Source organism: Triticum aestivum, chromosome 7A, assembly GCF_018294505.1.
Source record: "Triticum aestivum cultivar Chinese Spring chromosome 7A, IWGSC CS RefSeq v2.1, whole genome shotgun sequence".
NCBI classification, from domain to species: Eukaryota; Viridiplantae; Streptophyta; class Magnoliopsida; order Poales; family Poaceae; genus Triticum; species Triticum aestivum.
In genome coordinates, this window is record NC_057812.1 from 49,837,042 (window position 1) to 49,860,842 (window position 23,801).

The 23,801-nt window shown below is 44.9% G+C and overlaps 1 protein-coding gene across 14 annotated transcripts; it reads left to right on the forward strand.

The window, feature by feature from the left end:
- The first annotated feature begins 6,442 nt into the window (after positions 1-6,442).
- Positions 6,443-21,685, forward strand: LOC123150679 (uncharacterized). Of its 14 annotated transcripts, none has more exons than XR_006475298.1 (12): positions 6,648-6,722; positions 7,974-8,140; positions 8,355-8,469; positions 9,790-9,839; positions 11,170-11,236; positions 12,095-12,352; positions 12,450-12,556; positions 14,820-14,968; positions 16,442-16,544; positions 17,146-17,377; positions 17,742-18,734; positions 19,738-20,510. XR_006475298.1 is itself a non-coding variant. In XM_044570513.1 (10 exons), the coding sequence occupies exons 1-6, from the start codon at positions 6,672-6,674 to the stop codon at positions 12,169-12,171; spliced, it is 585 nt and encodes a 194-aa protein (XP_044426448.1). In that variant the 5' UTR covers positions 6,443-6,671; the 3' UTR covers positions 12,172-12,352; positions 12,450-12,556; positions 14,820-14,968; positions 17,742-18,734; positions 19,738-20,510. The 14 variants fall into 14 exon arrangements, 1 of the variants encoding a protein (XP_044426448.1); XR_006475299.1 differs by having other exon boundaries at positions 17,249-17,377; XR_006475292.1 differs by lacking the exon at positions 19,738-20,510 and adding an exon at positions 21,370-21,685 and having other exon boundaries at positions 14,820-17,377; positions 17,742-17,921; positions 18,644-18,734.
- Positions 21,686-23,801: the final 2,116 nt, after the last annotated feature.

The window sequence follows — 23,801 nt, forward strand, 5'->3', positions numbered from 1 at the left end:
CTGAAACATGTTATCTTTTGCACTTTTGCCATGCTTGTTTGAACCTGTTATTGAGTGAATTAGCCGTAGCTTAGTGTTCATCGTTTGTCAAGCATCATGAGTGGATTCCTTCCATGTATCTTGTTGCCATGTTTGAGTGAAGTAACTTATTTATCTTGATGCATTTAGAAGACTACTTGTTGTTTATCGCAGACCGGTGTCATATTTGTTTTGCTTGTCATTTCCAAACCGTGCATCCGATTCCGGTGATCTTTATATCGATTTCAACCGAAATCACCTCACCTTTCCAGTGGCACTCTTGGATTTCCAAGTTGAGGCCAGACTCAATCATTCCTTTCCAATTCATGCATATGCACCGCATACCGCATCCCGCATATCATGCCATGTTCACGTGTTGGTTATTTACTATGTTGTGTGCTTCTTTCCGGTGTTGCTTCTTCGGGTTGGTTCCGATAACATCGCGTTTGTGAGGAACCGTTCGTCTACGTCCGTTTGTCTTCTTCATGAACTCGTTCTTCTTCCTTGCGGGATCTCAGGCAAGATGACCATACCCTCGAAATCACTTCTATCTTTGCTTGCTAGTTGCTCGCTCTTCTGCTATGTCTATGCTGCGATACCTAGCACTTGCTATATCATGCCTCCCATATTGTTAAGCCAAGACTCTAACCCACCTTGTCCTAGCAAACCGTTGTTTGGCTATGTTACCGCTTTGCTCAGCCCCTCTTATAGTGTTGCTAGTTGCAGGTGAAGATTGGAGTTGTTCCTTGTTGGAACATGGATATTTTGTTGGGATATCACAATATCTCTTATTTAATTATTGCATGTATATACTTGATAAAGGGTGGAAGGCTCGGCCTTATGCCTGGTGTTTTGTTCCACTCTTGCCGCCCTAGTTTCCGTCATATCGGTGTTATGTTGCCGGATTTTGCGTTCCTTATACGGTTGGGTTATAATGGGAACCCCTTGACAGTTCGCCTTGAATAAAAATCCTCCAGCAAGGCCCAACCTTGGTTTTACCATTTGCACTAACAACCTACCACCTTCCCTTGGGTTCTGCAGACTCAAGGGTCATCTTTATTTTAACCCCCCCGGGCCAATGCTTCTCTAAGTGTTGGTCCGAACTGAGCTATCTGCGGGGCCACCTTGGGGAAACTTAAGGGTTGGTTTTACTCGTAGCTAGTCTCATCTGAGTGTGCCCTGAGAACGAGATATGTGCAGCTCCTATCGGGATTTGTCGGCACATTCGGGCGGCTTTGTTGGACTTGTTTTACCATTGTCGAGGATGTCTTGTAACCAGGATGCCGAGTCTGATCGGTTTGTCTCGGGAGAAGGAATATCCTTCGTTGACCGTGAGAATTTGTGATGGGCTAAGTTGGGACACCCCTGCAAGGTTATGAACATTCGAAAGTCGTGCCCGCGGTTATGGGCAGATGGGAATTTGTTAATGTCTAGTTGTAGATAACATTAAACTTAACTTAATTAAAATGCACCAACCGCGTGTGTAACCGTGATGGTCTCTTTTCGGCGAAGTCCGGGAAGTGAACACGGTGTTGGAGTAATGCTTGACGTAGGTTGTTCTAGGATCACTTCTTGATCATAGTTGTTCGACTGTGCCTTTGCCTTCTCTTCTCTCTCTCTTTTGCGAATATGTTAGCCACCATATATGCTAGTCGCTTGTTGCAGCTCCACATCATACCTTTGCCTTACCTATAAGCTTAAATAGTCTTGATCGCGAGGGTGTGAGATTGCTCAGTCCCCGTGAATCACAGATTACTTCCAAAACCAGATGTAGGGAGCGATGATACCGCTCCAGATGATATGACCGAGCTCAAGTGGGAGTTCGATGAAGACTCTCGTCGTTACTACGTGTCTTTCCCAGATGATCAGTAGGGGTGCCCAGTTGGGGCGATCGGGGACTTTGTTGCATTTGGGGGTTGATCTTTATTTTGGTTCCGTAGTCGGGCCTTGAGTGTAATTGGATGAATGTAATGACTTATTTATGCATTGTGTGACATGGCGAGTGTAAGACAACTATGTACCTTTCCCTTTATTGTATTACATGGGTTGTTTGCGAAGATTACCTCACTTGCGACATTGCTTTCAATGCGGTTATGACTCTAAGTCGTGTTTCGACACGTGGGAGATATAGCCGCATTGAGGGCGTGACAACAACTCACACTCTTGTGGCTCCCTGGCGTCTTGTCTTGGAAGATATATGAAGCCTGAGGGTAGGAGGTCGTAGGTGGGGTGGGTGAGAGAAGCTAGGTAGGTAGGTTGGATCGAATCGAAAGGGGGAGGAGGCATGAGGTGGAAATTAAGCGGCGGAATTGAAGCATGCAAATGGTTGGGACACAAGCGGAGCATGTTGGAAATACGTAATGGATGCATCCGGAATTGGGGAAGAAGGTTAAGGTTCCCTTCCTCTGCCTCTGGTGGGAGGATTCATGTTGTTGCCTGCAAAGAAGAAGAAAAAGGTGGCCGGAGCACGTCCGGTTCGGCATAGTGCAGCTTGAGGAGGAGGAGGAGGAGATGGCATGCTGCCATGATGTCGGGCGGGGCGAGAAATATCGGCGACGGCGACGAACGTAAGATTCCCGGTTGGCGGCGAACGGGGTCATGAGGTCAGGCGAGTTCCAGAATAAAATTAATTGGGTCGGAGCTCGAGGAAGAAGAAGCGAAGACGAAAGAACGAAAGTCCTAATATTACTAGTAGAATGCCAGTGTGTTGCCACGGGCCTTTAATTTTTTGTTCTGATTGTACATATATACATGTATTATTGTATAAAACTCGGTGAATTTTAGGCCCCTACCAACAACACCACGACGGCAACTTTGTCAAAGGATTCCTTTTGAGTGTTGACATAATACATCTCTCTCTCATTCTCTGCAAAAATAAGCATATATGAAAATTCATCTTCTGTATTATCATATGCAACAAGTATTAAAAAAGAACCATTATTTGTAGGTATCTCTTCTAATTGTGTAAGACTTGGATGAGTTTTGAGTCTGCCCATCACAAAGCTTTGTGAGTTGACACTTCCATAGAATCATCCGAAGCCATAGTTCTTACCTCCAATCTACAAAAGGGAATATATAAACACATAGTCTGATAATCAGATAAGCCCATATACAATATATATTCATTTGTCAGCTGCTCGTTCCCTAAAAAAACACAAACAACAGCTCATTTTCTTCTCATCTTATAATAAACCAAACAGTTCACGCTCTGACTCTCACCGCACGGCACATGCACATCTCATTCCCCCGGCCTGCTCTCCTCGTCACGGCGCCGTCGCCGCCATCTCTCCCCGCCACGGCATCTTGATGCCGCCTCCCCTCGACGCCATGTCATTAAGCCCGCACCTTCCTTCCTCTCACCGCCATCTCTCCTTCCCTCCATGGTGTCGCCCGCCCCGTCCTCTCCTCTCCACGACGTCCCAGGCCAATTCTTGGTGCCAAGGAATGCACATCGTCGTAGCTGAGGGCGACCACCACAGTGTGTTTTTGCTGCCAAGATATATGAAATGATATATATCATCCGATCCTTTTGCCTCTTTAAAGTATAGGTATTGTATTATTTTCCTGACAAAAAGACTCTTCCCCTTTTGGTGACATGGAAAACAATTGAGTGTCATGTGTGAGATGAGAGAGGCAAATGATATGGCTCTTTATCATGTCGTGCCTGTCGCAACCATGTGTTAGAAAAAATTGAAGTATAAGTATTGTATTATTTTCCTGATTTATACTTGAATCGATACAAACTGCACTATTGGATTTGGATTACCAAGCATCTTCTGTCCAAATATTTTCTACTGGTTTTCTATACTGTTTTTCAATCATGTCATGAGAGTACGCATGCAGTAGTAGTACATATGTGCGCGTGAGGATGATGTCAGGTACTACGCATGGATGGATGTGTGTGCACATTAGCAACAAGCAACGAGAGGATCACTGTTAGATTTGAACGTGCCGCTGAGATGGGTTCACAATAAATAAGGATCAATCCATGGGAGATAAATTTGACAATGAGCGAGAAATCGATCAGTGAGAGATGAGGTTGACCAATCATTAATGGAAGGCCAGCGAAACGATTGATTAATACTAGTACTAGTACCAAGAAAGAAAGAGAAGATCTAACAGTAGACACGTCCAGTGCTTTAATGTTGATCGTTATTATGACAGTTGGGACCTACATGTAAGCAAACTGATTGCCTGGCCGTTTGTTTGACTGTTAACTGACATGTGGGAACCACACGTCAGTGTCTCTTTGTTATAATTTAAAAAAAAATCAAAAAAGCAATCAGGTCCCTGTAAAATTTGAAAAAAGCAATCAGGTCCCTGCAGACTTAAATAAAAAGCAATCGGGTCCCTCCCCTGCTCAAGCCCGAGAGGAGCTGCGCCGCCGCAGCCGTCGGCGTGCAGTAAGGGCCGCCGCGGAGCTCCTTTCGGCCGCTGCCTCCTCCGCCGGCAAGTTGCGCCCGGAGCCGCCGTGAAGTCCTAGCCGCGCGACCTCTCTCTCCCCTCCCTCTTCCTGGGCGCGGCGGCCCGAGCCCGAGCCCCTGGCCATGGCACTCGCCCGCGGCAGCGCGTGCTCCTGAGCACGTCGACCTGAAACCTGGCAATGGAGCGCGGCAGCCCTTGCTCCTGGACGCGGCAGCCCTTGCTGCTTACTCTTGGGCGGGGCAACCCTGCTCCTGGGCGCGGCCCCATGGTGCAGCCCTTGCTCGCATTGCTCCATGGCGCGGCTCGCGACAGCCCTTGCTCCTGGGTGCGGCGCGTGGTGGAGGTCGCCGTCGGTAAGAGCTCGGGCAAGGAGGAGAGAAGAGAGATGCAGGAGGAGAGAAGAAAAAGTAGGAGGAAGAAGAAACCTCTTACATGTGGGTCCTACAATAAATTAACGGTCAAACAAAACGGTCAACAAACGGATTGTTTAGGAGCTGGTCCGACCTGTCATAAACCGGTTTAAAATGTTAGCAACGAGGAATTTGGGTTTTTTGAAACAGCCGACCCCTGAGTTGGTAGTTATCAGCGAAAAAAAAATATTTGGTAGTTTTTTGGAACCCTAACCTCTAAAGTAGTAGTTTTATGCTATTTACTCGCTGAGATGAGATTGGCAGGGATCGATTTGTGGGATGCAACAATTCTCCAATGAACAAGAAGCAATCCGACGCCCCCCCCCCCGGCCCTCGCGTCGCCCCCCTGGGCGACTCGGGGGCGACTAGGGTTCCGCGGCCGCCGCCACCCCCCTCCACTCCCTTCTTCCCCTGGGAAGCCTGCGCGGGCGCCGGTGAAGGTGGCGGCGAGGATCTCGGCGCTCCATCCCTTCTCGGAGGCCTGCGGTTCCTGGGGCGGCGGCCCCAACCGGAGAGGCGGCGTCGTCGGGCGGTGGGCGGTGTTCGCAGGGGTGCTGGCCAGTGTGCCTGGCCGCGCGGGCGGCGGGTGGTTGGTGGAATCCGGCCGCGGCGCGAAGATTCTTCGTCAAATCTGGAGGTTCGAAATCCCTTCCCGGCTACCTCTCTCTCGCCGTCGGCGGTGGCTTGTGATTTGCTCTCTGGCCCTGGCGTTGGTGCGAGTTGGTGGCCAGCTAGGGGACCGGGGGAAACCTTGGCCGGTCCGGCCGGTCCGGCGGCGGCAACGCCCAAGGGCGCTGCTTTCCTCCATGGGGGCGCAGCCGAGGTCCCCTGCTTCCACCCCGACCCACCCTGCCCGGGTGAAAACCTTATATCCTCTCGGATTTGGCGGCGGCGGCGCCTTGCGCGCCGTGACCTTGCTGGAGGCGCCGTTAGGGAGGCGGGATGCGGTCGGGAGGCGCTGCAGGTGAGGGACGGAGCTGCCTCCTCTTCATCGTCCGATTCCACGAAGCGTATTTCCACCTAGCTGGGCATGGACCGTGGCGGAGCGGCCGACTAGGGATATCCCAAATTGAAGTGGCCGCACTATGTCCACCTTCCGATGTGAGGGCGACATTCTTCGAGCTCTAGGGTGAGCTCCTCGAAACCCCGACGGTGCGGCGCCTACGAGCCATGGCGAGGGGGTAGGGTCCCTCTTCGGTGATTGAGATGGAAGATGTTGTTCCCCTTCTTCTCTAGGTGTTCCTGGAGCATGGCCATCTTTGAAGGTCGGGTATGCCCTGCTTTGCTGCTCTGCTTTTCCTCATATGATCCTAGTGTGGAGTGCTCGGCCTTTGCAAGCTGTAATCTTAATTTCCTTTGCATTAGCTGCTTGTGGAGGTTGTAGTTAGCATTTCAGTCCAGTGTTCCCATTGTATCCTTCTGACCGCTGTAATTTGGTTGTTTGCTGTAACTCCTGGCCGGTTGATGGCTTTGTTAATTCAAAGCCGGGCTCCTCACGAGCCTTCGTTCTAAAAAAAAAAAGCAATCCGACGTGGGTAAACCGAAACGGCGAAACCACATCGACTTCCCCCGACCGATTCATTCATTGCTCCCCTACCCACACCCACACACAACACCACATTGGCGCTGCCACCCAACGCCCCCATCTCCCTCGGAGGCTCGGACCTCGCCGCCGCCCCCTCCCCTCCCCACCCCTCGAGTGAGGAGGAGGTCGGTAGGCGTCCCCAGATCCGTTAAGAGATTCGAACTTGAGCTCTCGATCGCTCGCACACCGGGCACAACCTCCGTCTGCTCTTCTTGCTCGCCGGCGACGCCAGCATGGAGCTTCCTCCGTGCTCGCTCGGGCTAGGGACGCTCCTGCTCGTCAAGGTAACTTGTCTCTCGCCCGCCCATCTTTGATTCGCTCTTCTCCAACGCCCTTCCCTTCCCTCCCCTCCCCTCATGAGTTTCCATCCTTGGAGCGCAGACACCATTGGCACCGAATCCTAGCCAAGATCTGGTTTGCAATTGTACCTACTGCCCAGACAAAAGAGCACGTTTTGGTTCCATTTTTACAGGCTTAAAACTGGAGCATCACGTTTATGACGAATACGCATCACGTACAGTACATGCTTATTACTTCTATGCAGCATTTTTTGGTTCAAGCACAAAACCTACAATAGTATATATCTTAATTTGTTCAATTTCTACTAGAAGAAGAGAGACAGGTCAACTTTGTGTAGTTTATGAAATTTCTAGAGGCTTGGCTCCATAGCAATGTCAATCTGTTAGTTTGCTTGCTACCAATGTGGTATCAATTGGTTTTGGTTCAATGCCGACTTATTAGTTTTGGCACTGGTTGCTTTTTCAAAAGGGAGGAGCTAATCACATGTGATTGCGCAAGTATCACTCAATCTCTTGAGACTGGATTGGATGATGTAACCACATAGCAGATCTGATGGTACTAGATGCGTTGGAAAATATAATCATCATCTTTCCTCTCTTGGTTTTCTTAAATTTACTAGATGTTTTTCCTGAGTCTTTCGCTGCACGGACCCTCCACTCCCATTATTCGGCAGCATAGTGGTCTACTAGGAATGCGTCGGGATGTTAATTGCCATGTACGGTAGCCACTCCTGCAAGTTCTACCACACGTCCTTGACAGTGTTGAGACGGCAAACGTGACAAAGCACTCACTATAGTTTTACTCTCAATGATGGTTGTTTCAGACCAACATCAGCTAAGATATAACCAAAAAATGAAAATGTTTTCAGAAGGTGCATATTTAACCTGTGGCATTTCACTCACCTGCCATGATATGCCTTCAAATTTGAAACTTTAACTCTACCTTTACATAAATGATATACTGTTCATAACTAGCAATTCAGAAATATTACCTTCAAATTCACTTTTTATGTCACTGACCAGTGACAGCCCAAGCTTGCACTATTGTGGGTTAATTCCACAAGTTGTTTCCGCAATGTGGTAATGAACGGACGGATTGATTTCTATTTATTCTCAAGTTAGATTTCTAGTTTTATTTGATTTGAGGTTCCTTCCTGGGTTAAGTTAATTTCATATGCCGCTGATTCTGCCATGTGTAATGAACTGGGGATTAACTTGTTGTATTCTGAATTTTAGATAAGTAAAGAATTCACCCTTGATGCTGCTTCTTTAGTTGAGACAATCTGGTCCCTGGCTTCTACTGGAACGAGATGTGCGATGGCTCATCTCACTCAACTCTTGAAGACAGCGTGTGTACCAGGAAAGGAGAATGGCAGAAATGCAAGTTGTGACTACTTGGAGTGGTAAGCTTGCTGCAAGTTGTAAATATAGCTTCAAACAATGCTTCTGCAAATTATTCTAGCCATGTACGTGACAAAAAAATGCTTCTCCAGCAAATTTCCACACCAATTTGTTTGTCTATCGTTTAGATTTTCTACTTCTGAAAATAAAAAATTTAGTAACAAGCTAGCCTTCTCCATTAACCACTTTGTGTGTGCTGCTATGCTATATGAACAGGTTTTGATTTGGCCACTTCCCTCCCTGATGTGCGCGTGCAGGTGCTCTGTGTGCTTCCTTCTTCCCTTCCTGGGACGCCGCTCTCCCGCTGCTCTAACGCCATGGATTGACAAATGTAAGTATTTATCTTTGTCTCCCCTTACCCTCTGTTCTTGTGCTTCCTCTGGGCTTAATTTGCTTAGAAATTATTTCTTCAGAGAGGACAAGAGGTGATGTCTTGTAATCCAACTTGTCTTCTTGAACAAATGAAGCACAATCCTTTGCAACACTTGAAGTTTCAGACTGAATGAATTTCATTGGCCACCTGTATTTAGAAACTTTACCCTATGTAGTATCATGTACCTTTAAGGGCTTCTTTTGGCGGATTCTTCCAGAATCGCCCCTCTCCTCAGCTACTCCCAGAATCTTTGACCCACATTATAGTAAAACTTGGTAGTCAAAGTTGTGTTTTTAGACTTCTAGTATCTGAAATGACATGTTTTGGGGAACAAGTGGGAGCCCTTTTAGTCTGCTCCCTGTCAGTATAGTTTTTTTAATTTGCCATACTTGCTGCTGTCCTCTTGAGTTCTAATTTTGTCTTCTAAAGCAATGCATTTTGCCCTTATAAAGGTCATCTTGTTATAGTTAGGTGTTGTTGTGCTGCTTTCGATCAGTAACACGAATGATAAACTAGATGCAACTTGGTTCAGGGTTAGTGGTCATTTGTATGGATTACAGAGTATAGCTATTGTAGGAATATTTGCTTCAATTTGGCCTTGGTATTAGAGTACAACTATCTTGAATCTACAGAATAGAACTCTTGGAGTACAACTTGCAAGACATTCCAAGCTAATTAGGCTCTAACTAGCTAGGATGGTCAAACAAATGAGGGTTGGAGATTCTATGAGAAGCTGGGGAGGGGGCCAATTCTCCCAGGATCGGCCAAAAGAACTGGCCTTTAGTTTTGGAGAAGCCCATTGTGCCTGTCCTTAATGAGCAACAAACTTTCCAAAAGTGATAATGGCAATTTTTGTGAAATCAGTAGTGCAGTTTGCATCTTTGTAACAGTACATGTTATAAGACCAACATTAACACTAAAAGTGGGCTGTGTAGTGCCTGGAAGTTTAACTGATTATGCGGACCTGCTTTCATTCGATTGTGCCTCAAATTTCACAATCATTATTGTTTTTTATTTTAGATGCCTAGAATTTTGGCAAGCCAAGTTTCGCTGTTAAATGCCGACTTGTTAGTTTCCGTATTGGTTGCTTTTTCAAAGGGATGAGCTAATCACATTTAATTGTGTAAGTACCACTCAACCTCTTGAGGATCGATTGGATGATGTGATTATATAGCAGATCTGTTGGTACTAGACGAGATGTTGTGTAGGAAGGAAAATATAATCATCATCTCTCCTTTCTGGGTTTTCTTAAATATAACACCAAGATCTGATTTGCAGTTGGACGTACTGGACTGGCACAAGAGCACATTTTGGTTCCATTTTTACAGGTTAAAAACTGGAGCATCACGTTTATGACGAATACACATCCCGTACAGTACATGCTTATTATTTCTATGCAGCATTATTTGGTTCAAGGAAAAAACCTACAGTACATGCTTATTATTTTTATGTAGCATTTTTTGGTTCAAGCCCAAAACCTACAGTAGTATCTTAATTTGTTCAATTTCTACTAGAAAAGAGACAGGTTAACTTTGTGTAGTTTATGAAATTTCTAGAGGCTTGGCTCCATAGAAATGTCAGTCTGTTAGTTTGCTTGCTACCAATGTGGTATCAGCTGGTTTTGTGTTGTTCAATGCCGACTTATCAGTCTTGGCACTAGTTTCTTTTTCAAAGGGAGGAGCTAATCACATTTGATTGTATAAGTATCAGTCAATCTCTTGAGACTGGATTGGATGATGTAACCATATAGAAGATCTGATGGTACTAGATGCGTTGGAAAGTATAATCATCCTCTTTCCTTTCTTGGTTTTCTTAGGGTTACTAGATGCTTTTCCTTAGTCTTTTGCTGCATCAACCCTCCACTCCCATTATTGAGCATATTGGTGGTCGACTATGAATGCATTGGGATGTTAATTGCCATGTCCGGTAGCCACTATTGCAAGTTGTACAACACGTCCTTGACGGTGTCGAGACAGCAAAAGTGACAAAGCACTCACTATAGTTTTATGTATTGTTTCAAGCATTATCAATTACTCCTTTCGTACCAAAATAATTCTTTATCAGTTCTCAAGCTGATATTTTTTCACAATGATGGTGGTTTCACACCAACATCAGCTACTATGATACACTTCTTTACCTATATCAGCAGTTAATATATAACCAACAAATGAAAATGTTTTCAGAAGGTGCATATTTAACATGTGGCTTTTCACTCACCTGCCATGATAGACTTTCAAATTTGAAACCTTTAATTCTATCTTTACTACGTAAATGGTATACTGTTGATAACTTGCAATTCGAAAAAAAAACTACCTTCAAAATCACTTTTTTATGTCACTGACTAGTGACAGCCCAAGCTTGCACTGTTGTGGGTTAATTCCACAAGTTGTTTCTGCAATGTGGTAATGAACTGACAGATTGCCTTTTATTCATTCTCAAGTCAGATTTCTAGTTTTATTTCATTTGAGATTCCTTCCTGGGTTAGGTTAATTTCATATACTGCTGCTTCTCCCATGTGATGCTGAACTGGGCATTGACTTGTTTTATTCTGAATTTTAGGTAAGTAAAGAATTCACCCATGCTGATGCTTGTTCAGTTGAGACAATCTGCTCCCTGGCTGCTACTGGAACGAGATGTGTGATGGTTCATCTCACTCAGCTCTTCAAGACAGCGTGTGTACAAGGGAAGGAGAAGGGCAGAAATGCAAGGGTGACTGCTTGGAGTGGTAAGCTTGCTGCAAGTTATAACTATTGCTTCAAACAATGCTTGTGCAAATTATTCTAGCCATATATGTGACAAAAAATGCTTCTCCAGCAAATTTCCACACCAATCTTAGATTTTCTACTTCTGAAAATTAAAAAAATTAGTGACAAGCTGGCCTTCTCCATTAACCACTTTTTGTGTGCTGCAATATGAACATGTTTCGATTTGGCTGCTCCCCCTACCTTATGCGCGTAGGTGCTTTGTGTGCTTCCTTCTTCACTTCCCGGGACGCCGCTCTCCCGCTTCTCTGACGCAATAGACAGACAAATGTAAGTATTTCTCTTGTCTCCACTTGCCCTTTGTTAGTGTCCTTTCTCTGGCATTAATTTGCCCAGAAATTATTTCTTAAGAGAGAACAAGAGGAGATGTCCTGCCATCCAACTTGTCTTCTTAAACAAATGAAGCACAATCCTTTGCAGCACCTGAAATTTCAGACTGAATGAATTACGTTGGCCACCTGTATTTAGAAACTTTACCCCATGGAGTAGCATGTACCTTTAGTTTCCTAGAAGCCCATTGTGCCTGTCCTTAATTAGCAACTCACTTTCCAAAAGTGCTGATGACAATTTTTGTGAAATCAGTTGTGCAGTTTGCATCCTTATAACAATACATGCTATAAGATCAAAGTTAACACTAAAAGTGTTCTCTATAGTGCCTAGAAGTTTAACTGATTATGTGAATCTGCTTTCATTTGATTGTGCCTTTCACAATCATTATTTATTTATTTTAGACATTTGAAAATGAAGGAAGAGATTCTATGATTGTATGTTGCTTCTGCTGTATGTTGATCTACCTGCCTTTCCTTTTGTTATACATGCAGCCAAAATTTCTGGAGCAGGACACTCGCTTGACATTTTGTTATACATGCAACTAAGCCGGTCAGTTAGCGGCTCTTAGATCTATCCGCCACGGTCACCATGATGATGACGACCTCCCCTCCACATGCTTGTGCTCGGTCGACGACGCGACCGTCTCTTCCTCACCTCACCTCGCCTTAGGTTGGCGGCGTCCAGATCAAGTGGATTCGTCAATGGCCTCGACAGATGCAGTCTGATTGCTCTGTCACGCCGTCATGAAGGTACCCCCACTCCTCTTTGATTTGCTCCTCTCCCCTTCCCTTCCCCTTTCTTCTCTTTTACAATTTGTTTTCTTCCTCACGCATGCGTCTCGGACAGGCTCCTTCTCCACAACCACACACGGGAAGCCATGGAAGCTCCATGTGCTTGTTCTCCATGGAGGTCAGCAGCTGCCGCGATGGAAGCAGGTCCCAGAGCTTGTCAAGGTTAGGATTTGGCAGCTGCACTCCCTCCCTATTGATTAACCTATGCTAGTTTTTGATAGTTTGCCTTAATTTTGCTTCTAGCACATGGTTTTGCATGTATTGCTAGCGTATATTAAACTAGCAAGAAATAAGTGGCTCTGAAGCTACTTTTTTTACCAGTCTAGTCTTGATTAAATCCAGACTTTATTTACTCGTAGATGTATATTGCTTCTTTTGGTTGATACCTGCTAACTGGTGGGATGTGGATTACGTCAGATGTTTATGTCAGGTGATGAATGTATCTGTGATGAATTTTTATGCTTTGTTTAGAGAACTCACTTGGGTTTGCTCACTCAAAATGACATCAAATTCTTGAAATCTAGTTCTTAGCCTCGAGTGTCAATGTGCAGCTTGACTGAATCTTTAATGTAGTTTTTCTTGTACTTGTGTTGTATAACTAATGCTAGTGCGGAGAATGAGCAGTTCAGATTGGTAGTAAGCTGGCTAAGTACTTGGTCTGAATCACACGATTTTGTTTGCAGCATAATAGCACCATGCTTAGTTGGTATACTTATGCAATCATCATTTTCCTTGCTGCTATTTTTGTGGTTACTTTGCACCACCTTGTTATCTCTATTTTGTTACACATGTGCTCGTATATTGATCATATGACAATTGTCCTTACTGCTATGGAGTAACACTTCATTGTATCATTCCATCTACATGCATATTGCTACCTCTTGAGCATTGCGTTGGTTTTTCCTTAAAGAGGAAAGGGTGATGCAACAAAGCATCATAAGTATTTCCCTCAGTTTTTGAGAACCAAGGTATCAATCCAGTAGGAGACCACGCGCGAGTCACCTCGTACCTACACAAACAAATAAGAACCTCGCAACCAACGCGATAAAGGGGTTGTCAATCCCTTCTCGGTCACTTACGAGAGTGAGATCTGATAGATATGATAAGATAATATTTTTGGTATTTTGATAATAAAGATAAAAGGTAAAGATTGTAAAATAAAAGGTAATAGAAATAGCTTGTTGATGGAAGATTAATATGATCAAAAATAGACCCGGGGGCCATAGGGTTCACTAGTGGCTTCTCTCAAGATAGCATAAGTATTACGGTGGGTGGATAAATTACTGTCGAGCAATTGATAGAAAAGCGAATAATTATAAGAATATCTTGGCATGATCATGTATATAGGCATCACGTTTGTGACAAGTAGACCGACTCCTACCTGCATCTACTACTATTACTCCATACATCGACCGATATCCAGCATGCATCTAGAGTATTAAATTCATAGAACAGAGTAACGCTTTAAGCAAGATGACATAACGTAGAGGGATAAACTCATGCAATATGATATAAACCCCATCTTTTTATCCTCGATGGCAACAATACAATATGTGTCGTTTCCCCTACAGTCACTAGGATCGAGCACCGCAAGATTGATTCCATTGCAAGAAAGATCAATCTAGTAGGCCAAACCAAACTGATAATTTGAAGAGACTTGCAAAGATAACCAATCATACGTAAAAGAATTCAGAGAAGATTCAAATATTGTTCATAAATAATATTGATCATAAACCCACAATTCATCGGATCTCGACAAACACACCGCAAAAGAAGATTACATCGAATAGATCTCCAAGAGAATCGAGGAGAACTTTGTATTGAGATCCAAAGAGAGAGAAGAAGCCATCTAGCTAATAACTATGGGCCCGAAGGTCTAAAGTAAACTACTCACACATCACCGGAGAGGCCATGGAGTTGATGTAGAGGCCCTCCGTGATCGCTGCCCTCTCCGACGGTGCTCTGGAAAAGGCCCCATGATGGGATCTCTTGGGTACAGAAGGTTGCGGCGGTGGAAATAGGATTTCGTGGTGCTCCTGGATGTTTTCGGGGTACGTAGGTAATAGGGTTTTCGGGGCCCATGAGGGTGGAGGGCGCGCCCCCTGCCTCGTGGCCTCCTCGATTGTTTCTTGACGTCCACTCCAAGTCCCCCGGATCATGTTTGTTCCAAAAATAACTCTCCCGAAGGTTTCACTCCATTTGGATTCCGTTTGATATTCCTTTTCTGCGAAACACTGAAACAGGCAAAAAAACAGCAATTTGGGTTGGGCCTCCGGTTAATAGGTTAGTCTCAAAAATAATATAAAATTGTCTAAATAAAGCCCATTAACATCCAAAACAGAATATTTAATAGTATGGAACAATCAAAAATTATAGATACGTTGGAGATGTATCACATATGAATGGTGATTTCTTTTTGGTACAGGTAACCAGTGTCGCTGATCTGCCAAGCATATGATTCCAGAGCGTCTTGTCATCAGCGACCTACCTCCACTGGGACCTGACTGCCATCCGACAACACGTGAGTCATACCGGACATCGTTGGGACCTCCATGTCCGGCTACATGGGTTGCGGTGAGCCCCTGCTCTCTCTCTCTCTCTCTCTCTCTCTCTCTCTCTCTCTCTCTCTCTCTCTCTCTCTCTCTCTCTGCCCTTAGACGGTCTGGCCATTGAGCTAGTGTGCGACTGTTGTCGTCATGCTATGTGTAGTGGTGGTGGTCTTCCGGCAACTGACATGATCTTGGGATTGTGGTCATATTTCATGTCGATTAAACATATCATAATAGTTGTACTTTGTGAGGCCATGTGTGTATGTGGCTGCTACCATGCTTTGTTGCCTATGCAAGATTCTGTTGTGCCTCGACAAATATTCTTCGGTTTATCCATTTATGTACCTTTTTTGCACTGCATGTTACAGGTTTGGTAGTGGTCCTTGTTCTAGCTTTGGTAGGATCCTTGCTTATGCTCGGATGTTGATTTGTTAATAATGGCTATCGTCAAGTAGAAAGAAAACTATTACCTATTAACTGGTGTAGTGTTGCTGGGCACATGTTAGCAGTAATCTTGATATTATTGTATCAGCATTTTAGTTTGCTTTCGTTATGTAGCATAGTTTAGAGAGTAGCTAGTCCAGCAAACTTTCAGCGAAGATGCGCAGAGGAGGCGAGATGCCGGGTGCCGTGCGATGCGGCGAGCGCGACGAGATGCCGACTATGCCATGTGATGCGGTGATGCTATGAGAGTCGGCAAGACGCGACAAGGCTGAAGCATGATGGGTTGGTTCAGGTTGAGTCGGATGACACGGCAAGGTCGTGTGATACGGCAAGCGCGTGGAAGGGTTGAAGCAATACCGGCTGGATGGATCAGTACGTTGGAGCCAAGAGAATTGGTGTGTTTGTGAGGGTGTTAGCTGCATGCGTGGAGTAGTTATCTAGTAGTCAGCTGCATGCACGTACTAGTCTTTGGACCCTAGAGAGATTTGTAGGAGAAGATAAGATCATGGGTTAGTGCATGTAGTTAGTTGGTTAGTGGAGCAACTAGTCTGGAGACGTGGTGGCCAGGTGTGATGGCCGGCGTGAGTACGTGGGACTTGGCTGAGTGCCAAACTTTGTATAAATAGTCCTCTCATTCAGTAATGGAGGAGGCCGTGAGGGCTAGAGAAAAACATGTAGCCAAGGTGGTAACCAAGGAAGTGCTTGGGGCAAAGCTGTTCGTCTTCCTTGGTGTATGGCGTGTGTGTGTTGAGTCTTCTCACCGTGTGTGTGTGTAGAGAGAAGAGAGAGACCTCAAAAGAGTTGTGCGAGGAAGCTCGGGGTAGAAGAGGAAGCGGCGCCAACAGCACATACAGATAGAACAAGTGTTATCTTTGTGTGCTTTGCAGGGAGCCATGATGCATGTGCTAGCAATCTTTATGACTAGTCTTGGATGAATATTTAATCTAGTTGTCTATTCGATTGTCAATTGTTTGCTATGCTAGCTGAACAAAGGGTGCTTCTTTTAATTTCTTATGCTAGCTGATCAGTTTCTAGAGCTGAACAATATATCTAGTTTCTTTTAGCTGGGCCCTGGCACAAATCACACCTGCTCTCCCCGGAGCTCTCTCCCTCCTCTGACGCCTCCGATGAACACTTCTTCCCTGATTACAGCCGAGGTGAGCCACTCGCTTCGTTTCTTTTGCATGATTACTCTCATTCCCTGTGTGTCCACAACCATCGAGCCGTGGTAATTTTATACTGGCCATTGCACGATGGGCATTTCTTGGGCTGGGTTTGGGGCTGTGGTGATGGTGTCTGCTATAATCTACATTTCTGTTTCTGTGAATGATTGAGGACCAAATTATTTTCCTTACTATGGCTGCGGCTGCGTTGCACCATCTTAATTGGTACTTCTAATTGTTACACGTGTTCTGAATTCATGATGCTCAGTGTCCCATGTAGTTTTTAAACTAAACTTGATGTAGAAGATGATCTTTGGAATAAACTAGATGCAGAAAATTATCACCTTTGGCAAAACAAGTATAAACTTTGGCAACTTAATTCACATGTCGTATCTGTTTATTACTTGACAACAAATTAACAAAGTGGCCGCGACTTGGAAGACGTTTTACTCGACCACAGAATGAATTCACTTGTAATGTTGAAATATTTTCTGTAATTCCTGGCAAACCAAAACAGTATGCAAATTATTTCACCACATAATGGTCACGCAGCTGGTTTGAACTCCAATACTTACATTTTGATTCCTGGGTGTAGATGATAGACATGATTTCTGATTTCTTCCATTGAAGGCCTTAGTGGGCATACCACTAGGGAGATTTTTGAGATGCTCAAGGAGTGAGAGAGCTTCGTCTTGCAGTGCAACACACAAGATTGAGGTCCAGAGCAGGTACCTATAGGTGCAATGGTTACATCAGGCGGTGCCAGCAACCCCATGGAGGTGGTGGCTTCGCCGGCGCCTCTGCTCTAGTGACCACTGCTTGCCTAGGTAAGCCACTCAGGTGGTCCCACTATACTTCGCTTTCTCTTCTACTCTGTGTGCCCACGGCCATCCATTCGTGGTTCATTTAATTCCATGGCAATTTCTAGGATTCTGGGTTGTGCGTCTCGTGATGATTCTGGCATGATAGTTAGTGGATTTAGCCCTCAAGTTTAGTACTCTGAGTCTATTGTTGTTGTTGGCTGCTGTGTTGCTGTAGTTGTGGTTGCTTTGCACCACCTTGTTATCTCTATTTGGTTACACATGTGCTTGTCCATTGACGATATGACAATTGTCCTTGCTGCTATGAAGAAACACTTTATTGTATCAGTGCATCTGCATGTATATGAACGGTGCTTTCTTTTTGGTACAGGCAACATGTGTCGCTGATCTGCCAAGCATATTATGATTCGAGAGCATCTCGTCACGTCACCAGCGACCTACCTCCACTGGGACTTGACTACCAGCCGACAGCACAGCGACCTACCTCCACTGGGACTTGACTACCAGTCGACAGCACGTGAACCATACCGTACATCGTCGGGACATCCATGTTAGGCTACATGGGTTGCGATGAGCCCCTTCTCTCTCTCTCTCTCTCTCTCTCTCTCTCTCGCTCTCGCTCTCTCTCTCTCTCTCTCTCTCTCTCTCTGCTTTTAGAAGGTCTATTCATTGAGCTGTGGGCAATTGTTGTCATCATGTGTGTATTGGTGGTGGTCTTCCGGCCACTACCATGATCTTGGGATTGTAGTCATATTTCTTTCTTGTCGATTAAACCTGTCATAATACTTGTGCTTTAAGAGGCCATGTGTGTATGTGGCTGCTAGCCTGCTACTATGCTTTGTTGCCTATGCAAGATTCTGTTGTGCCTCGACGAATATGCTTTGTTTTATCCATTTCTATATCTTTTTGCATCGCATGTTACATGGTTTGGTAGTGGTCCATGTTCTAGCTTTGGTAGGATCCTTGCTTATGCTGGGATGTTGATTTGTTAATAATGGCTATCATCAAATAGAAAGAAAACACTTGCTTATTAACTGTTGTAGTGTTGATGTGCATGTATAGATAGAACAAGTGCTATCCTTATGTGCTTGGAGGGAGCCATCATGCATGTGTTAACAATATTTTTGACTCGTCTTGGATGGATATATTTAATCTAGCTGTATGTTTGATTGTCAGTTGTTTGCTATGCTAGCTAGACAAATGGGCGTTTCTTTTATTTTGCTACGCTAGCTAATCAGTTTCTGTAGCTCAACAATTTTTGTTATTTCCTAGGACGCATCGGAGATGGGACTCGGCGCAAATCACACCTACTGTCCCTCCTCTGACGCCTCTGGTGAACACTTCTTCTCTGACTATGACCTAGGTGATCCAATCGCTTCCTTTCTTTTGCATGCTTACTCTCCTGACTTGTGTGCACAACCATCGAGTCGTGGTAATTGTATGCTGGCCATTGCCCCATGGACATTTCTTGGGATGGGTTTGGGGCTGTGGTGATGGTGTCCCACATTTCTGTTTTGTGAATGAACGGCGACCAAAATATTTTCCTTGCTATGGTTGCGGCTGCATTGTGCCATCTTATTTGGTACTTCCGATTGTTATACATGTTCTGAATCCGCGATGCTCAAGGTCCCATGTAGTTTTTAAGCTAAACTTGAGGCAGAAAATGTTTTTGGAATAAACTAGATGCATAAAATTATCACCTCTGACAAAAAAAAAGTGTAACCTTTGACAGCTTAATTCACATACTAGCTCATATAGTATTTTTTTCTAGGAACTGGGTCCATGGTTTTTTGGGTGTCTATTTGTTGCTTCCCTTGTTGATGTTGTATTGCCCAGCAAAACAAAACAGTCTGTGCGGTTTTATTTCTCCTCTTGCTCAGCAAGGTTGTTAATGACCACTGATGAGTAGTATATAGTTTTATCTTCCGGCTACGAGTTTCCTTGATTTTTATGTGGCACTGTGACTCGTTGTGTCCCGAGCACTCAAATTTCTTTTGCGATAATCTCCAAAGGGTTTGGGATCTCTTATGTTGCTCCTTCATGAGTAGATGGATGGAACATTTGGGCTTAGGATCTTGCTGCATCTCTCAACACTCTTCAGTCTCTTCAGGCTGTAGTTGGCAAGGATAAGCAGTGAACGATATATCTATTATTTACCATCTCTAGGTCACAATTTAGGACGTTTTCAATATTGATAGCTCATTGTTTTGAAATTTGACTATCAGTTCCTATGAAAATTATGTTTCTTCAAATTGAACCAAATATTCATTATAAACATATATTTCAAAATAATCTAGTAGTATTAATATGTTGAAGTTGTTGTTATTTGTTATATATTGATAGTTGTGATCAACCTTTAAATTCAGGTCCTGCATTTGGATCTCATTGCTGCTGCTTTGGTTAGGCGGCAATTTAGAAACTCTACAGCAGTAGGCACGCGCGAGCGCGTACTTGCATGTCACGCTAATCAAGAATGAAGCATATAGTTAGTTCATATTGTGTCTGTAAAGGCTAGCTTGCCTAGTTAGGGCCCGTATCTTATGTATCTTAGTGCTTTTAATCCTCCGCTGATGTATCTCCCATTGTGGTCGATCCTTGCAGTTTGCCTTTGCATATTTGCACTGTTTTGTCTGTATTAGCTGCCTTTGCCATTGCATACTCATGGTTTTCATGTGCCATTGGCTGTTACAAGTGGCACTTCGAGTTGTTTATTTACCTTACTAAGTAATATTCCTTCCATGAGATGAGGTTTGCCTGCAACAGTGGCTGTGGTGGCTACCTCTTCCTTGGTTCCGGTGAGTCCCTGGTCTTCTTCCTTTATCCATGTGCCCATTGAGACGTGGCTGATTGTGGTGCTGGCCACTAGATCGCCACCACAAACTTGTGTTTGTGATGCTCTTGTTGTTGAAATTAGTCCTTGTGCTAGTTAGGATTTTTTGCTACTGTGCATGTTGTTTGTTTGGGTTTGATACTCATTCCAGAGAAACTTTTTGTAGTAGAATGAGATCTTATTTTAGTTATTCATTCGGTGTCAACAAAAGCATTTTTACTTTTAAGTTAACCATAATGATTTGATGTTTGTAATATGACTAGCTACTCTCACTACTGTAGAACCGGGCAATAGCACCGGTTCGTAAGGCCCTTTAGTGCCGGTTCGGTAACCGGCACTAAAGTGTGGGCACTAAAGGTCCCCCCCCCCCCCCCTTAGTACCGGTTCAGTACGAACTGGTGCTAAAGGGCAACCACGTGGCACGAGCCAGCTCCGGGGCCAGGGAGCCCTTTAGTACTGGTTGGTGACACCAACCGGTATTAAAAGGTTGGGGGGTTTTGGGTTTATGATTTCTTTTTCATTTAATTTTGTGTTTTCCATTTAATTCTTTTTCGTTGGCTGGTGTTTTACTATACTGCATACTGTACATGTTATGCATATATATATATATACACACACACACACAATTAGCTAGCTATATATAATTTCTCCTAATTGGTGCCTTCGGAGCCAGTGGCATTAGCCTAATTGGTGCCTTCGGAGAACGATAACAATTGGAAGTGGTTTATGGGGGCGGTAGCGGGTAAAAGTATTTTCCTTTGGGATCTATGACCTGGTCGAGCAAAAATCCTGCTATTTCCTCTTGAATTGCTTCTATGCGGTCCTCTGGTAGGAGCTTCTCCCGCACCTCTTTGAACTGTTAAGAAGGAAATCAATATGCATGTGTATTAGTTGTGTGACTAGATATCGATAATGGTGTAAAAATTGTGAATAGTGTTCTGACAAACGTACCCACTCCTGTCTTTGATATCTGCTCCTTTCGGACGCCATCATGCGAATGTTCTCGCAAACGTAGTATGCACACAGATTATTCTCCGGCGCCTGCTTCAGGGCCTTTACGAGAATGGAATTTGATCAGATAATAATTAATCAAGCATGATAATTAAAGAGATGGCAGCTAGCTAGGTATTACTACTTAATTACTTACCTGGGGTTGATACCATTTCAGATTTTGTTTCCATTGGCCTGGAGTGACGTTGATGAACTTTGCCCAAGCCCTGCCCGCCGACAAAGAAAATGAATAAATGGGTTATTGAATAGTTGGTTTCTTAAGTACTGAGTCTAGTACTTCAACTGTCCCTTCATCAACTTTAATGATTATCAAGATCCAGTGAAATCTGCATGCACACATGTTTGCATGTCTTAATTAAGCGGACATATGTAAGCAAAACATGTAGCTAGCTAGTAGGCAAAAATAGAATTTATAGTACAAGACAGTGTGACTCGCTTGAAGTTGTAAGGAAGTAGTATATCATCATTGTATGTGAGGCGCTTGAAGAACTCTAGCATGCTTTCCTCTACACTTTTTTTTGTAATATGGATCTAATTTCCATGTGTATTCATTAATGGTATTTGGGTCAACGAACCCAATGCCATAGCGTCCACCTTTTTTCATTTCATAAATCTTCATCCTGCATAATACCATAGAAAAGAGTATAGTGAGGATAATTACAGGTAATGATTGATCAAAATGATCACTACAGTTAGCTTGAGACTTAAATTACAGAAAGAAATCACTTACAGACAATAGCAACTGACGATAGATTTGTCGAGTGCGTCTTGATTGTATAACTGAAATAGTTCTGAATACTCAATGGACACAGCTTTCTCATGGTAGTAATGATCCTTCTTGACATTCACCATGAGGGACTCTCGATTGGAATTCTTGGTAATGTCCATGTACCATTGATGCAATTCATATATTCTCGTTGGGAGCTTCTTGACCTCGTCTGGCTCGACCAAAGGTTGGCCCCGGACATATTTCCGTTTTATTTCCTGCTCTCTAGTCGGAGACATGGGCTCGATATCGAAGAATTGTCCAACAGTGATCATGAGGCTTTTAGCCTGCTCAATATGCTCCTCGGTTATTACCATATCGCCCAGCCCGGGAACGTTAACGGTTTGCCCACAATAATATTGGGCGCGCCTACTCTCATGTGTTGTTGGCACAACAAGCGGGGGATTGATTGCGCCGCCCATTCTCCCAGCTAGGGAGCGGTTTTACCGCATGTTTTGCCAGCTGATTTGCTCAAGCTCGAGCTCGCCTCTTTCTGTAGACATGCTCGATTTAACTTCCTGAGGTGGCGCTCATAGTCTGTGTCAACAGGCTTGGGAACTGGTGCTCTAGCCATACGAATGAAGTGGTCAATCTTTTCCTCAGGAACTTTCTCCCTTGGCGGCGGTGGCGGTTTCGGTGCAAAATGGGCTTCCACCTCGGCCTTCAATATGGATACATTTTCCTCCTCGGACTTGTCGTAAGGCCTCTGAGGAAGAGGCGCGAGGCTTGGACCATATTGAAATCGCTTGCCTCCGCCTGTACCTCCAGTACTACCTCAACTTGTACCGCTACGCACAATAGCTGAGGCGGCTCCCTTCCGTGATTGCTGAGGCGGCGAAGACGGCTGACGTGCCTGAGTTGGAGGAGGAGGAGTGGCCTGAAGCTGTGCCGGACTTGGAGGAGGAGTGGCCTGAAGCTGTGCCGGACTTGGAGGAGGAGTGGCCTGATGCTTTGCCGGACTTGGAGGAGGAGGAGTGGCCTGACGCTTTGCCGGACTTGGAGGAGGAGGAGTGGCTTGAAGCTGTGCCGGACTTGGAGGAGGAGTGGCCTGACGCGTTGGTGGACTTGGAGGAGCGGGAATCTGCTGACTCGGTGGCGGACTTCGATGAGGAGTCGGATGACGCGGTGTCGGTGGCCTTCGAAAGATGATGCAATCCTTTCTCCATAGGATGATATGATGGTTGTCCTCTCCCAGTGTGTGCTCATCGTCACCTCCAGGAATGTCAAGCTCATCGTCACCTCCCCGAATATTGGTCCACCACCTCATCAACCAAGACACGAGCATAGCCCGCTGGAATCGGGTTGCAATGGAAGGTTGCCTTGGGGGGATTTGTAAAAGCAAGGGCGTCCGCCACCTTCATGGATATGTTCTTCATTTTGAAGTGTAGCTCGCAGTTAGTGTTCTCCATGATGTCATCCACTGGGTAGCTATCCAGCAATGCGTCGCCCGGGGCGGAACCCACGCTGCTTCTCGGCATGGATGGGATGGTGCTATCCAATGCTGGATCATCCGCTACCTGCTGCAGCTGCCGAGACCCCCTTTGCTAGCTAGGTGAGTCGATCTGCTCCTGCTGCCGCTGGAATTTGACTGCCAAGTCCGCATGCATTGATTCTAGGCCTTGAAGGCGTTCATAGTCCAGCTTCCTCTGCTCCTCCTCCATCTTCCTCTTCTTCTCCTCCGCAATCTTCTTTCTCGCAGGTTCTATAGTCGGCGTTCCAGTCTGAAACCCCCTCATACCACGGTATAGCGCCCATGCCTCGTGTTCTTCCCGGGTGTTCAGGATTTCCCGGGGAACGCGTAAGCTCGTCGTTCTCTCTGTTGG